Genomic DNA, 16,889 nt, shown 5'->3' on the forward strand with positions numbered 1-16,889 from the left:
ATAATCCTACGGAAGTCAAATGAGCATCAGAAGAAAAACTATGATAAAGATTGTACTATAGAGGTTTGTAATGATTAAACTATTTTTTTTTCATTTTGAAAGCAAAACCAAGGTTTCATATCCTATTAACAGATCTGTAAACTCCAACATACCCCATCTCAGTTATATTTCATAGACTTTAATCCTAGTGATGAATCACGCAAGAGTTATCATGCGATGTTAACAGAACTTCTGCTTTCTTTCCCCCTCTTTTAAGCCTAGAAAGTGATGTACAGGCATACATGAAGAATGTTAAGGTTGAAAGGTGAACATAGTCAACATACAGAGGACACGCTTAGTGCTAGAAAGTCCCTAACTTACATTATAAACATAGAAATGCATTTCCATCTCCTAGCTCTGTTGCTTTCTTAGACATAATTTTAGATTTTGAAACATGAAAGCCTGAAATAATGAAAGTATGCTATCATGCCATGTTTTCTTATGAATTGTAAAAATATAAGCATTGTAAACAAAAGCAATACATTAACTAAATTTGCATATTTGGAGGATTTTACAGATTGTGCTATTTCAAGATAAATAAATTCCAGCTATTTACATCTGAAGGAAACCCTAAGAAGACTTAAGATGGCAGCAGAGGAAGCAGAAATAGATTGCTGAGTCTCCAACTGGAGAAGCCCCTACAAAGCTGTGCAACAGGCAGTTCCACAGGAGGAGGAGAAAGCGAAGCACAGGTCAGACTCTCTGCAGCCCTTCATTAACAAAGTTAGAAAACACCAGAACGCATTGCCTGACTCTCTTCTCTCTTGCACCTTGCAAGAAAACAGGAAATGAAAAGAAGATGCCATAGTCCATATCATATAGGACAGAAAGATGACAAGCTATTAGCTGTAATCTTTTCAGAACTATAGCTGTAAGTTCCATAATTTGCCCAAATTAAAAGCTTCCTTCCATGAAGCAGAAAATTTAGTGCTAAAAATGAAACATATCGGATTCAGCCACAGACACACAGAAACACACATTCTCATGCTTCCCAGGAAAGATGCATCCTCACTAAAGCAGATGCTGGACCCAGAGCATACCACAGGCCAAATAAAAATCAAATTTCTAACCTCTGGTAAATTATCGTATTGTCCTTTCATCTTCCCCCAGTTTTGCTTCAGCTGCAAATTCTGCTGTGAGTTTTGTAAATTATTTGAAGCTGAGCTCCTGGAGAAGCAGTCTGAAGAAAATCTGAACTCTATGGGCCTCATCAGATATAAATATTGCTCCATTCAGGTCAGGTTACCCTTCTCAGCTGTATGTGGAAATTTGTTTCAACAGCTTATCTTCAAAACTCCTTGCACCTTAAAAACACTGCTCTTCCAACAGCTTAGATGTCCCACATCCAACACGATTATACTCCAATAATCTCGTTTCTTTAAAGGATATCTATAGAAAATATGCAGACAGGTCCTGTCCTAGTCTGAGAGAATAAAAAACAGATGACAGTCTTCAGCAATATTAAAGATTTCAGATACTCAAGTTAATAGTGAAAAACTGTCTTGTGGACGAGGGACATTGCTCGCTCTTCCCTGAATATCTGCCTAGGTTAGGCTGCAATGCCAAACCAAGAACATTTATCCAACTTTTTCCTATTGTGGGAAAAGGCAGGTGTTTTACCTCCACTAAAGTGAAGAAAGGCTTATATTATCTCAGCTTGTAGGGAAATTCTTGTCATAGTATAGCCAACAAGTAAACACTTCTAGCATGCATGCAAGGGAGATTACAGCATCAAACATCTGCACAGTGTAGAAAGGCAGATTACAGAACTTAGCAGTCACACCGTGTCCCAGTTAGAAAAAGGATATACAAAGCACTTCACTCTATGAACACCAAAAAAAAAAATTTTTCCCAGTGAAGATGATATACAAGAGTCTCCAGAATTTTTCCTTTTCCCTTAAGATTCAAACAATTAAACCTCTCAAACTCACAGAACAGAACATCAATAAACAATCCCCTAAACTTACAATTTCCATCTATCGCCACTGTAATTAGTACAGTAACCTAGTTACATGATAAGATGCTACTTTGTATTTTATCCAAGTCTTACACGGGATGAGACATCACACTGACTTTAGCAGAAGTAATGAAGTTTGTGTTTACCCAAAGGGTCTTTAGTCTACACTATTACCTTCTTTACTGCAAGAATAACATGCTGAACAACATATGCCACACATTTTCTCAAATCAATCATTACTTCAGGTTACAACAGACAACCTTTGGAAAAATTTGATTTTAGCATATCTTCAGTGGCCCTCAACAGGCTTCAAGAATAACAACAAAACCACTCCTGGAATTTAGTACTGAGTAAGCTTTAACTAGTACCATAACAGGCATCTAACTTCAACTGTAAGATTTTGCTCCATAGCCAAAATAATTAGCAGAAGTCACCACTTTATACCACACCTGAAAAACAAGTTTCGAGACCGCAAACACAATTGCAAAATTAGTCTCCTACACATAGACTTATCCCGGGATAATGTTAGAGACTACTAATAAAATGTAAATTTGAACTTTCTCCCTGTGCCTCTCCCTGTAACAACCTTTCTACAGAAGAAAATAATTAAAAAAAATAATTTGACAGTCATGAACAATCTTAAATGTTTACATCTTACAGCTACCTAAGATACAATGTAAGAAAGCTAGAAAGAGAAAATGCAATGCACAGTTATGCAGAGAGCACACTTCATAACCAACACACAATATAAAAGCATTCTCTCTCACTACACGTCCCAGAGGCAACTATAAAGACAATTTATGAATGCCATCTGTTTCTAGTGCCCCTCTAACAATGTATTAGCAAAATACATGTATTACAAAAATAGAGGAAAAAGTCTTACTCTGCTATATCAAGATATCCACAGGAAGCAGCTGCATGTAGAGGTATCCAGCCTTCATTATCTGGTTGATTAATATTTGCTCCATTTTCCACCAGAAATTTCACCATATCTACGTTATCATCTATACAAGCCTATAAAGAAAGAAACATTTAAGAAATAAGTTCATATGAAAGCTGTTCTACAATACCATGCATCTTTAAGCAACATCTTCAGGAAAAAAGGTAAGTATTTTCAGGTCTGATGAGGGAGTAGGGTTTATTTGTTGGGGTTTGACAGCAAGACAGGAAGAACTTGAGAGAAAAGCAGCAGGTGTTACAGATTTGTAAAAAAATCCTTAAATAAATTAATTAAAGCAGAGCTTAACAAAACCAACAAATATGATTTCCTCAGATAGATTTGTTCCTGTTTTCTGAGAAGCCGTTTACAATCCCCACTGCAACCTTGTTCTCCAGTACAAAGTGGTTCCCTCCATAAAGCCCCCAGGCCCTCGCTCCATCCCAGGCCCAGCTCAGTCACTTGAGTGGATATTACAATTGAATAAACAGCTACACCACGACGTAGAATTGTTGTGACCAAGAGATGGGGAGCAGTTTGGAAAACAATACCGTAACATGGTTTTAATTATAATGCAGTTGCGACCAAGGAGTATGGAAGGGGATGCTACATTGCATTTCAACACCCTCCTGCTATTTTCTACTGCAGCGTATTCTATACCGCCATACATCTTTTAACAGTCTATTAATCACTGCTGTTTATAAACTTACTTGAGTATCAGTTTGGGACACTGCAAAAATACCATTTGTGTACATCTCTTAATGACCAAGCAAACAGTGTTGCCCAGATGCAGAACTACTGCCGTTCTCCAGATCTCCATCTTGACTGGCTCCTATTTTGCCTTTCTTCTCTGCGTTTGAGTATTTTTCTCACAGGGTGCTCAGTGAGTTTTCTTGCCAACTTCCATACTGCTGCCCTTAAAAGGGCAGAGCAACAGAGAGAAAAGTCCCTCTGCATTTCAGGACAGCAAGGACTCAAAACAGCTAGACCCCACAAGACTGGTATTAATTTTTTAGCTTAATAAATCAACAATACTACATAACCAGAGGGCTGAAATGAGAACTTCTACTGCTGGGCTCCTAAATCCTTCTAGAGAATTACGCCTCTAATTAAATGTAATTAAGGTATAAATTTTACTTTTCAGAATGCTTCTACAGCAATAAAGACTGAAAATTATATACTGCTTTATTATGGCAAAACCCCCTCAGATCTCCTTATTTAAGCAATTGTGCCTTCCAAGATGAATCCCAAAGCTTTCCTCCATTAGTGCTGAGGCACCAGCTACACTGTGAGGGAGATATGTTGCTGCCCCATTTAACCCGCCAAACAAAACCAGCAACAAATTATCCCTCACAACAAATTATCCCAGCAAACATCTCTTTGACCCCATTTGCTTTAGTTAGGTACAAACTTAAGGCTTTGTTTAGAATGTAACAGAACTGTTTTAACAACAAGTCTCATCTGGACTTGTTCATCCATAAACGTGCAGCTAGACTGCAGTACACTGCTTGCATTATTTGTCTTTCAATTAAATAAAAAACACATTCTTGATTGAAACATTCATAAACCTTCTTACATTTTCAGGTACTCTTGAAAACTGCCTTCCTAAAGGATTTTTTTAATTATCTTTTTAGTCATATCCATTCCTAAAATCAGCAATTCTTTTAACAAAATAATTTATGAACATACTCCAACAATAATGACTACAAATTACTCAAGCATATTGTCTTCAATTTCTTCCACTTGTCATCAGTGTACAATGCTTATATGCTAGTAACAAGCTCTGAAAGGAAAGAATCACCTCTTTTTGCAAGGCATTTTGTTACTTAAATGAAAAGGAACTAAATGCAAGACATCATAACTCAGTTGAGGAGGAAAACAAATTCAAGAAACACAGATGTTAACACTTAACAGAAACATTAACCTAGCCACATTTCACATATGCCATATATCCAGTTTTTCTGGATATCCAATTTGCCTGACCACTGATATCCTATGTATATCATAATATTCACCAGTTTATTATATGGAAAATAAATTTGTATCAGAAAACTTTGGAATTGCCTAAGCATTTTTACATAGAGATCTTTTAATATTACATTTCAATATGCTGCATACTCATATATCTTAAAATCCTCTAAAATTCATAATCTGTGAAAAAAGGGCACCTTAAAATTGATTAGCACTATTTAAAAAAAAAAAAAAAAAAAAAAAGCCAGACCATCTGGTTGTGACACAACCCAACACCGAACAATCCTTGCCCATTTTTCAAGTATACATAAGAAAAACTGGCAAGACATGCTCATAAAAATACTGTTGCTAAGTGAATCAAAAGCTTACATATGCAGCACATTAAAAGACATATGACTAAGTGGCTAAAAATATTTGACCAAATTTGGGCAGTTTATTGTGCCATACATGGCAAGGATCAGGAGAGCTCAAATACACTTCTCGTGTATTATCAGAGATGGCACATTCATGACAAGCCAAGATAAACAATCTGTGAGATTATATATATTAGGATGATAGAAGAGTAACTATTAAGATAATGAAAGAATTTACTTGCATATGCAAATGGGGGAGTACTGGCATTACTAGTAATCACATTTGTGAGGTTTAAATAATGTTCCTTATAACTGACTATACAATCTGAACAACTGTTCTACCAATTTTATTATGGAACAACAGGAGCCACAGAAGCTGAAGTTGATGAAATGGAAGACAGTTGTGTAATTTAAAAAATACGACTTTTGAGCTTCCTTCAACAAAGATTACTTAAAAACGAGCCTTGTACCTGAATTTTATAGAAAACCCACTGTGGCCTCCAAAAAGGTTATTACCTATCTTAAGGTGAAGAAAAGCAAATGCCATTGAGCCTATCACTGAAGAACGCTTATATAATACATTCTATTTCTCCATGTGCCCTTTTTCCCCTGAAGAGCAGCGCAGGCAGGTGTTTGACGGACCCTATCCGTCTCAGCCCTTTCCATATGAAAGACACCTCTGACTATCAGCAGGTACATTAAGTCAGAAAGCGAAGAAGCAAATGTTATAAAAGAAATTTTATCTCCATGTTTTTCCATTTCTACTCCGCTGGTCATTGCGCTATCTTTGTAGTCACTTCTAAAAGCAGTATTTATCAAGTGCCAAAAGCGCCTCTGCTGTTAAAGACTGACATCTCAACCCCAAAAGGAAAGCTTGTCACAACAGCATGATAAACTTAAAGCAACAGCCTCCGAAAAGTCTGCCCTTCTAGACCTCAGCCCGAAAGTTACTACAAAGGAAAAAGCAACGCACGTGCAAGATGTAAATAGCAAGAGTCCCGCTGATGCTACAGTGACTCCAAAAGATAAATTCCCGCGATGACTTCTGTCCCAGTCTCTGCACAGAGGACAGACAGCCACAGACCTTCCTCTCCCACGTCTGCTACAACCTTCCAGGATTAACGTCAGTTCTTGCTGTTCGTCTCCCCATCCCCAGTCTCTCCCTTCACGGTCCTCGGTTCCCACCTAGAGCCTCAGTTACCACTTGGTGAAACAACAGGTCGTCCCAAAGCTCTTTCCGAGCGCTTGCTCATCACCGCATCTGTGGAGCGCACGCGCCAGCCCGCTCCTGGGGCACGCAGAAGAGGATGGGAGCTCACGCTCAAGATCCCCTTCATCCTATGCACTGGTTCTGTCTCTCAAGCCCGTTCCCAGCCTCCACAAACGGGTAGAAAGGCAGCGTTTCCACACAAAGCGCTCGCTACCCTGCCAAATTTGATGGAAGTCAGCCAACGGGCGCCAAACAGAACAACAGCTGGACAGTGCAATCATATAAACCTCGTTTCCTTTGGGAACTAATTTGGAAACTAGGCTAATTAGTCATAAAGGCAGCAAAACAAAGCAAAGTTGATAATACAAAGTCTGGTTACTTTTTCTGATAAGAACAGAGATGAAATCTCAAAGGAAGTATATTAAGGGCCAGGAAAGAAAACCGCTTTCTAGTTGGACAACAACCTGAAACCTGGACTGCAAAGACCAGCGAAGATCAACAGCGCCCGGCTCCCACACGGAGCAGCCCCGGGGCGGGGGGGGGGGGCAACCTGTCCTGGAAACAGCGTGCCTACGCTAAGTGAAACAACATTTTAAACTTCTCCCAGAAATGCCTTCTGATCACTCCGAAGGGGATAACCTGCTGAACATGCTAGATTTTAACTGTATTCACCATGACTCTGTCTCCCAGTGCAAGTGGCATGGGACCTAGCTGGCTCTCCTTACTATCAGGTGTTAAGTACATAGGTGAAGGGTAGACCTAAGTTAGTAAGTAACCTTAAAAATAGATAGCTTTAAAAGAGATATCTAGAGCACTGGGTCCCTCAGTGAGTAACCACCCAAAGAATTCAGCAGACAGTACTCCTCCCCAAATGACAGGAAAAACAAGTCTGTATTTTCTCTTTTTTTTTTTTTTTTTTTTAAATCAGAAATCTTGCAGGGAAAAAGGCAATCAATCAGAGTACTGTCCCAGATACATGCAACAAACCTATACAGTATGTACCTTACGTTGGACTACAATTTTTATTGTTTTCCATCAATTATGAGATCTAATAAGGTAATGCCACCTAAAGAGGCTTAGATGTTCCATTTTCTACCAGTATTTTCTAGAGAGAGATTAAAACCTACCTTTTACTGTTACCTGATCAGTGTCCTAATCTATTCCACAAATTAAGATATTTTGCCTCTAACAGCAGAAAATAAACATTGTATAATTAAACTCTGTCATTACATTTCATTTTTCCTTATTTGCTCTTAGTACAGAAAGGAGCCAAAAATATGAACACAGAATAATACACTAGACTTAAAGGGATAAAACAAGCCAAACAACCATTTTCAGTTCCTGTGGGACTGCTGGAAACAGAAGAAAGACCTCACACAGTGGCCTGGAGAATAGTTTATCCCTTCCTTTGATTTAGCTAGTGAACCAAGCCCAGTGAGTCCAATGGAAGTAAGCAGGACATTAACATCTCTGTTAATGTACCCAAGAATCAAATTAAGCGAGGGCATCTACACCTAGCAGCAGAGCTGGTTAAAAGCGGCTCCTATTCTCTTCATCCTGGATTGCTTTTTCCGTCTGCAATCACATACTAAACACCCTTATAACTATGCTGACATACTTTGATGAACTGGATCTAAAGTGGATCAGGAAAGCAATTTGAATTTAAAATTAAATAAAATAATAAAAGGACAGCAATACATTATTATCTTTATCTGATTAAAGCAGAATTATTTGCTTTGATCATATTGAAATGCTTTTTATATTCCGAGAAGCCGCCTTGTTCTGAAATTCATCTTCATGTCCCAATTCCACTATCAGAGAAACAAAATTTTGTTTTACTGTGAAATTTCACCCGTTACAAACCTTGTGTTAAACACATTTCTACATCTGCAACCAATTCTACCACTCTCACTTTTAAATTTACAAAACATTTTAGCCTACTTTCTCGTTTGTACAGACTTCCTAATGAAATCACATTACTCACTCTGTCTACCTGGCTGTCCTCCCTCCCACAGCAATTTCAACTGAAATTGAGACAGGAATAGAGGTTGAAGAGAATTAAATTCACTGCTTGTCATGAAAAGGTGGTTAAAGGATGAGGCCTCTGAAATAACGCTGCCACAGAGCAGTCCACAGCGTGAACTCAACAATTACCACTTCTACCTGGGTCCTCTCGCTGGCCCTCCAGGGAACTCGGCACCATCAAATAATCCCCAGTTTGAATATTAGTCTGACTCCGCACTGATTTCTGCCCTCATGAGGGAAGGTTTTGTTACGACAGAGGACATTACAGTTCACTAGTCACACTCTTTATGAACATCTTCTGTTCACCTTCACTCTCCTTGGGGAAAAAAAAAGAACAAGCTTACGTATTGCAATTCTTAATTTATTTTTTTTTCTTTCAATAAACCACTAACTGAGAAGTTATAAAAAGGAAATTGGTCAAAAGATCCAAAGCCAGCTTGAGCAACACTTTCCACTTTTGGTAGGTCACATATTTATGCTGCATATTAATTAAGAATGCAGCACAAACAACTGAAGTGGCAATAAGGTGTATGAAATGAAAACATAAGCCTTATCTAAGTTCCAAGCTACAGATTTGAGGAAACCTGGCAGTTACAGCCACTAGAACAAAGGAGGAATATTTTTTCGTGCCTTAAATTTGATCATAGGTCGTTAATTCAATGTTTTCGTACAAAGTATAACATCTGAGGGTCTAATATTAGTAATGACAATGTCCTAAGACTCAGTGAATATTTGGGAACACTTCCAGGATAAAGGGTAATAAGAATGGCAAACAAATTAGGTCACAAAATATTAGTGATTATTACACTTATTTACTATTTAAGGAATCACTATAAAAGCATGTGTTTTACATTTGCTGAGTATTCTTTTTAATGTAGTACATACAGGGTGGAAAGCCTGCTGTTGATGTTCACGATGACAGTAAGAAACAGGACAGTTTTGGTGTTGTAACAGAACTTCAGGCACTAATCTAGTATTACAGATGACAAATGTTGCTCAATTATGAAATTAAGTATAATCTTTCCAGCATTCATTTAGCCAACCCACAAGTCACAGCTTCTATTTTTCAGTGAGCCGAAATAATACCAGTGAGCTGGTAATAGCAGATGTCTCAGCATACTGACAAAATCTAGTTTTAGGGTTCAATATTTTACTTTTTTACTTTTTTAAAGCATGCTTACTAGTAAAAATGCAAGTTTACCTTGCAAATATTCTTGATGAACTAGTAATATTACCCTTTTGCTACACTAGTGTTATTTTAACTTGTTCGTAAGCATTGTGCATATGATGCATGCATGTGTATTTTCAATTACGAATGGCCAACTATTTAAAATCCTGGAGAGCTGGTCCATACATAATCGTTAAAATGATAGTTGCCATACCCAGTAACTCAAATTAACAAATCATTTCAAGAGCATCTCATTGCTTCTGCAAGTTCCGGCAGTTTCAAGTTTATTGTTTTTATTTCTCACCCCAGAATATGAGTCAATCTTGGCATAAATTTCAATGTCAAACCCTTTCCCCCACTGCAGGGCAGCAAACTTTTCTCTAGAGAAATTTCTTGGAAACGTTTCACTTCTAAGTGTAGCAAATAAAAATCCTTTCAGACACCTGCAAAACGCAGGTGGGCAAGACACTTTCTCCTAAGGAGAAAACACTACTTGAGGCTGATGCAACGTTTCATGTCCGTTCAAGCCTCATGGGGAAGGCATGCAGAGACTATTGAAACCAAGCACCCATTAACCATCATTACTTAATTCGAATGCCGCAGAGCTGTCAAATATTGACAAAAATAGACAAATCACTCCAGAACTCAAACTTCTCTAGCTATTAATTCCACTTCATGTAAACACCTTGTCATATGCATGAGTATATCTCAATAGAAGTTCATTAGATTTTACTTCAGCTCCTAGAGGTGGATAAAACGAGGAGCTACAGGAAATTGATAACTGTTTAGCTCAAATATTCAGTAAGAACGTAATGTAATTTCTAAACTACAATTTTGCATTGTTTTCTCTGTTATACTGAATTACTAAATTAATTACACGCCTTTAAGCTTTGCTAGTTTGTAATTTATAGTTAAACCTATAAATTTAATTAAGGGCACAATTCATGAAAAACACTAAAATCTATCACTGTTGAGACTGATATAATCTATGTGCTATAAAACTGATTTCATACGGACCTTCCCACTATTGAAACCCTAATGAATACTTAATCACAGCTCTTAATCAGGACTGTAATAGAATACATATATTTAAGTGGTTTTAGTGTGTTTCAAGTAGAGATAGAATTATTCTTGTCCTCTAACCTCCTGCCAAGAAAAATACAGGGAAGAGGAGAGCTGGCCATAACATGTTATTTATTATAACCAGAGATGCTACCATTCCTTTTAGCAATCCCAAGTAATGGATCAAGACTCACCCTGACAGACGCTGTATGGACAAAACAACCAGTCTAATGCCTGCTTTTTGCTGATAAAAACCCCAACTATTCCAGGCTACCTAGTATTATATGTAAATCTACTTTCAAGTAAATATTTGTTTTCTTTTTTAGCTGCGTGCAAATCTATTTTCAGGAACACTTGAAATTCCCACACTAAAAGTTATCTCTTAATTAAAAGTACCATACTAGAATTTTAGTACTAAACTTTAATGGTATTCCTGTATTTCAACTCAAAGCAAAATCTCAAGACAATCTGCCAGAAACATACCGGGAAAAAGCCTGCCAAAAAAACCCAAACAATCACAGAACAATGAGATGTCTTGGAAAAAAATGCTAGCTTTTACAAAATTATTTTAGAAGAGATCAAACCTAACAGCATTCAAAGATTAAATCACTGATACTAGAGCAGATCTATTTGCCCGAATGCCCTTTTTTCTTCTGGCTCAATATATTGACATGAAGTTGATGAAGATACTGGACACAAAGGGCTCTATGAAGCGACCTTTGGCTAAACTTCACACAAATGAGGCTCTCCCTTAAACTCGCGGTATTAAGCATCTGAGAAACAACTTCTGCTGTTCCTTCCGGTTTCTTTCCATTTAAAAACAAAATTAGTACATTCTGTGGAACAACAGAACTTGCTTTTAAATGTACGTTCAGGTTCCTTAGTCAACTTTATAACCACACTGCAGGCGACAGCATGAGTTTACCAGGAGAAAGGGAGAAATGGAAGATCTGACAGCATGATATTACAGCTAGCACGATGTACAAATTCACAAGCTGTCTTGAACCCCGGAGGCTTAGGCAGGTAGGTATGTACAAATGATGTACGACAGATTCTCATTTCAGCTACACGTTGTTGAAACCTACACCATTTGTCTAGCAGCACCAAATCAGTGAATTTGAGAGTTAAATCCAGAACCAAATTTCAGGCTCATTCATTTCACAAATGGCTTTCTCACTCCTCTGGCGTGTGCCTTTGGAGTTTGCTTTCTGAGGGAATTTCAGCAGTTGTGGCTGATGCACCATGCTACGGAGGACACAGACATACAACCCTCCACATCTACCTCCTGGCAGGTACAGAGGCAGTCTTTATTCATTGAAAAGAAATGGGGTTTAGGAGTAAACAAAATTTTCACACTGTAAAAATACAGCGCCATTATGCAGCTATGCTTTCATTAGGTATTTATCGTTATAATTTTGGCAGATAGTGATTAGTTTTCATGGTCACACAACGTGTAAATATTAAATTTGAGAAGAAGGCAGTGTCATATAGTATACATATTTCTGTCCCAGTCAATTTTAAAAATATACCAATTCTATTCCAAACACTTAAATTTTTTTCATGCGTAAACATAATCTGCTTTTAGTATATGGGCAACTAAACAAGTTCATGCGCCAAAGCAGCTTTTCAATTTAAAATACCTAACATACTGATACCCTCTAATACACGTTCTTAACCAAATTAATCATCTAGCAAAACAAAAAGGCATCAAGAAAACTTACTAGAAGAATCTGTTTACATAAAAAGGCATCAAGAAAACTTACTAGAAGAATCTGTTTACATAAACAAACAGGTTTGTTCACTTTTATGTCTCTTGGATTAAATTTAAACCATGTGTGCCAAGTTTCCCTTTTTTCCTCTGCTTCTGACTATCACCGTTACATGGCTCCAAGTTCTTTGGAGAGGAAAACTGCACTGCCTTGCAAGAAAGCAAACCTGACCACATCTATCAGCGCTCCACTGTGAACTCTTACGGGCTGCATTAGCAATCTAGTCGTCAACTGACATTTAATCTTCTGCTTTAGCAGGATCTAGGGGAAGTTTTCATTACTTTCTAATTTTAGCCAAGTGAAGTGGCAAAGCTGAGTAGAGTAAAAGTAATAACACTGAATTTAATAAAAACAATGATAACACTTCAGCCCACCAAGGAGAAAAAAATATACGTTGATAGAGCATACTAAACTAACCAAGACATAATTTCTGTGCACTTACTTTCCTCCTATACATAACTGTTGACAGTAAAAAGGACCTTTAACAGAAGAAACCAAGACTACAGGTCCAAAAAGGCAGTAAGACACTCAAATTTGCGACTACACACCTATGAATGCTTCATTCAATTAGCAATTGCCATGTGTGGTTTTATCCTCATCATTATACAATATATTAGAAGTAAAAGCATATTTTTAGAAAGCTGATAAGGCTGGTATCGTTCAGGGCTTTTTTCCTCCCTACGTAGGGGAATCTGCGTAAATAAACAACTAATTTGTATAATTCGATTTAACAGAATAAAAAAGTACATGTGAAATATGAATGCCAGTTAGATTTATGTATATTTTGTATGTAAAAAATTAATATAATCATGTCATACCTGGATGGAAACAAGAACTACATTCGAAGTAAAATTGGCATTTTGAATTGCTTAAACATTAATCAAATTATCTTAAATGTGGTAAACATAGTAGTTTATCAAAACTCCATTTTGTACACAAAACCAATTACACAAAGGTAGTACTACATATAAACAGGAAACTTAACTGTTTCTCATAATTTTCCAATTTTAAGGAAAGAAAATATTGCTACTTCTACTTTCTGTTCCTAGACTGGGAAAAGAAAAGCTACCCTTCTCTAACATAAATCCCAGCACATTTTTCAATTTACGATCAAACTTATGATTCATTGAATAGAACAGATAAATTGGAAAGAACTTTCAGCTCTTCAAAAATGCAATTAAGTCTTGAAGCTGACATACGTTGCAAATCAGCAGGTTCAGGATGAAAGCGGAATATTCTGACAGTCTCACTAAAATTTTAGCAGAAAACCAAGGATTGTCTAAAACCCAATTAAATAAAGTTTTAGTGAAATTATCCAAAAAGCAAATTAGCCAAACGTGTACCAGCAAATATCAAACAGATGCTCTTTCTTAAAACTGTAATTTTTAATACAGATTTTGTCTATTCAGACAGTAACAAGGTGAGAAATCTGCAGCTTCCAGTCCCCGCAACCCTGCAGGTGTCAGACAGCACCTTTGCCAGGTGTACCAGAACTAACACCTCAGTGCTCCTCAGGGCAGCCCCAGCTCCAAAGCAGGGCAACACAGACATGTTGATAAACCTCCAGGATAATCCTGTTAGCATTTTAAACACCTAGAGACAGGACAGCGTGGTTTAGGCTCATCAGTAATGTATATGCATTTTAACTTCACTTTTCAACAGAAAAAACAAGCAGCAGCTCTCCAATTTTCCTTTTTAGAAAAGACTGGCTATGGTACACACATATGTACATAACTAAATTTTTAAATATCTCATTTTATTTCTGACTTCGGAAATATATTCAGCAGAAAACCTAAAGAAACTGGGACCTGGTTTGCTTTCCGATCTGCTGAAAGTTTGAAGGAATTACTCAGGGAAGCATATAAGCTATAGACAATGCCAAAAAATTCACTGTCAGGTAATTTCCATATACATTTTCATATTCCACATTGTAGGTAAACACACAGCATCACTTGAACAACCTGTCTGAAGCCTTTTTTCTCATTTAATCTGCAAAAAGCAATGTCACTGTGATCCCCAAAAGGTAAGGTACTTGCAAAAGACAAAGGTCACCGAGACTCAAGTAAATCCTCTGCAAGGATAAGATCAACACAGAATATACCTAAAGCCAAAATTCAAGTCAGACTAGACACTTCAGGAATTCCTGCAAAGTTAAATAAGGGTGTGCTCATGCTGTGCCTTTGCTAAATTTGCTAAACAATCTTCTAAATTAACTTACATGAAATACATTGCCATGTTTTAGTATAGTTAACAAAACTCTTTGTACAAACAAATGAGATGATAAGCAAATGCACTACAATCCTCTGTCAAGTACAAAGAATAAAAAAAGTGTTCGACACCAAACTCCCTCTCTCAAAGGCTAGCTATGCAGCTGTTCATCTACACAGATATGGTTTGCAACTTCTAAAAAAGGCATTTTTGCCACAGTGTAACTTAATACTCTATTTTCAATAGGCTAGCCACATCGTGAACTTGCTGAGCAAACCCTCACTGGCTGGAATGAAGAAGAAACTTGCGCTCACTTGTGTGAGCTTCCTCTGCCCCGGCTGCAATCCCAGTCCCTCCTCCAACTATCTTTCGACCGTATCCAAATTTTTCACCCACACAAGAAAACAGCCATGAGTACTTCTTAACAGAGACATCTAACAATTTATCTCCAGCCAGAAACATAAAAGCAACATCCACTTTGTGAACTTTCTCTCTCCCAAAAGAGCACAAGTGAGGTACCAGCTTCGAGGTCGGACTCCCTCTGTCCTATCTAAACAAGAAATACTTTGGTACGGTTGTCCCATTAGAAACTCATTATGACAGATTAACGAAGAAACTCCAAGTAATCACAAGTTCCTAGGAAACCACTTAATCCCAATTACATTGCAAAAATGGACAGGAAGACAACGGTCAACAAGTAAAATAATCTAAGTTTATATAGACTCATCTACAATGGTATATACCACTACATATACACAATACATGGCATTTTAAAAGGGCCAGTTTTCAATTTGGTTTGGGTTTTTTTTTTCTGAATGGGTATCACACGGACCAGTAGCCATTATTCTCCAAAGCAATTTGATTAGTAAGTTACAGTAGTACAGAGATAAAGCAAAGGAATGGCAACAATTAGAAATAAAATGTTTAACAAATAAAATGGTGAAAATCAATATAAAACCAGAATTTAAAAAATGGGTATAAATAGTATAAACTTAAAGTAACAGAGTGTAGAAATTTGGAAAGGAAAGCTATGAACATCAGTGAAAAAACACAGCCAGCAGGGTCAGGAATACTACAGCACTTAAATATATTAAGAATAGTAAAAAAACTAGCAATGATATAAAGCGTATATATAAATGATATAGGAGTGAGAAAATTTGTCACCAAATACCTCACTTTGTGTTTTGAAAGAAGTAGAAGGTTTCATTTGTCTTGCATAATGAGGATTATGTAGCTTCTAGTCTACTAGTAATATAGAAAAATGCTAAAACCCCACAGATCACTATTTAACTCAGATCTTAGTAATACAAATCACAAGTATTCTTAGGCAGATCTCTAGCCACTATTCAAGAACTTAATGCAGCTTCAAGTTTGCCAGTATTTGTTTTCTAAACAGATCTTGAAATACCTGGGAAACAGCAGAGGACTCTTAACACTGTACCAGCGCTGCAAAGCAGTAACACAGATGCCTTTAGCTTGTCAGCCATAGTGGGCAAAATCAACAGAAAAACACACACAAAAAAATCCATGTGACAGATAACCATCAAGATAACTGAGGTTCATTAGGCTTCTTAGCAGGAAGGCAATACCATGCCAACACAGTTATACTGCTTCAAAGGCTTGCTTAGCCTCACCAGCAGCACTGCTGCTTTTTTTGCACCATGGAGTCAGACCTGATCAACACTGAAGGACCTCACCTGACACACACTCCCAAGACCTGGGGGACCAGCAAACACAGTTTTGAACCAACATGGTTCCAACGAGGCTTTTTAAGCTTGCAGCCTTGCCAAATGAAAGTTGACTCCACCCAATGTTCATGAAAGCTTATGAGCAAAGACACCTTAGGTGCAGAAGCTGAACAGCCTTCCTCATCAGAAGACGTCTCCCCAAATCTGAGTTAAACAGATTTCTCCTTTTTTGGCCACAGTAGCCCCTCATCACATCAAGTATCAAAGACTAACTCCATCATTTTGGCACACAATGCATGAAAAGCCAGCAGAAATTGAGTATTTTTGAGAAGCAATTCTCTAGATTGCATCTGCAACCAGCATCATCTTTCTCCTCGTGGCATGAAAGGGAAAAGCAAACCAGACTCCTCGGCTCCATATTTACTCTGATGCAGGAGGAAAGGAAGATACATGCTGACTTTTGAAGAGAGTCAGTATACTAAGAATGCTACACCTTTGATCA

General features: G+C 37.5%; 1 protein-coding gene across 5 annotated transcripts in view; it reads right to left on the bottom strand.

Annotated features, from left to right (window-relative positions):
* PPP1R12A (protein phosphatase 1 regulatory subunit 12A) overlaps positions 1-16,889 on the bottom strand; it is a 127,231-nt gene that overhangs the window by 74,074 nt on the left and 36,268 nt on the right. For 4 of the 5 annotated variants that reach the window (XM_049792442.1, XM_049792443.1, XM_049792441.1 and 1 more), the window contains exon 2: positions 2,880-3,010. The exons of the other annotated variant lie outside the window; for it this stretch is intronic. In XM_049792442.1, the coding sequence (XP_049648399.1) occupies positions 2,880-3,010 (131 nt within the window). The remainder of the gene's footprint in view (positions 1-2,879; positions 3,011-16,889) is intronic. 5 annotated transcript variants of the gene reach the window in all.

Source organism: Accipiter gentilis, chromosome 34 (assembly GCF_929443795.1).
Source record: "Accipiter gentilis chromosome 34, bAccGen1.1, whole genome shotgun sequence".
Classification (NCBI taxonomy): domain Eukaryota; kingdom Metazoa; phylum Chordata; class Aves; order Accipitriformes; family Accipitridae; genus Astur; species Astur gentilis.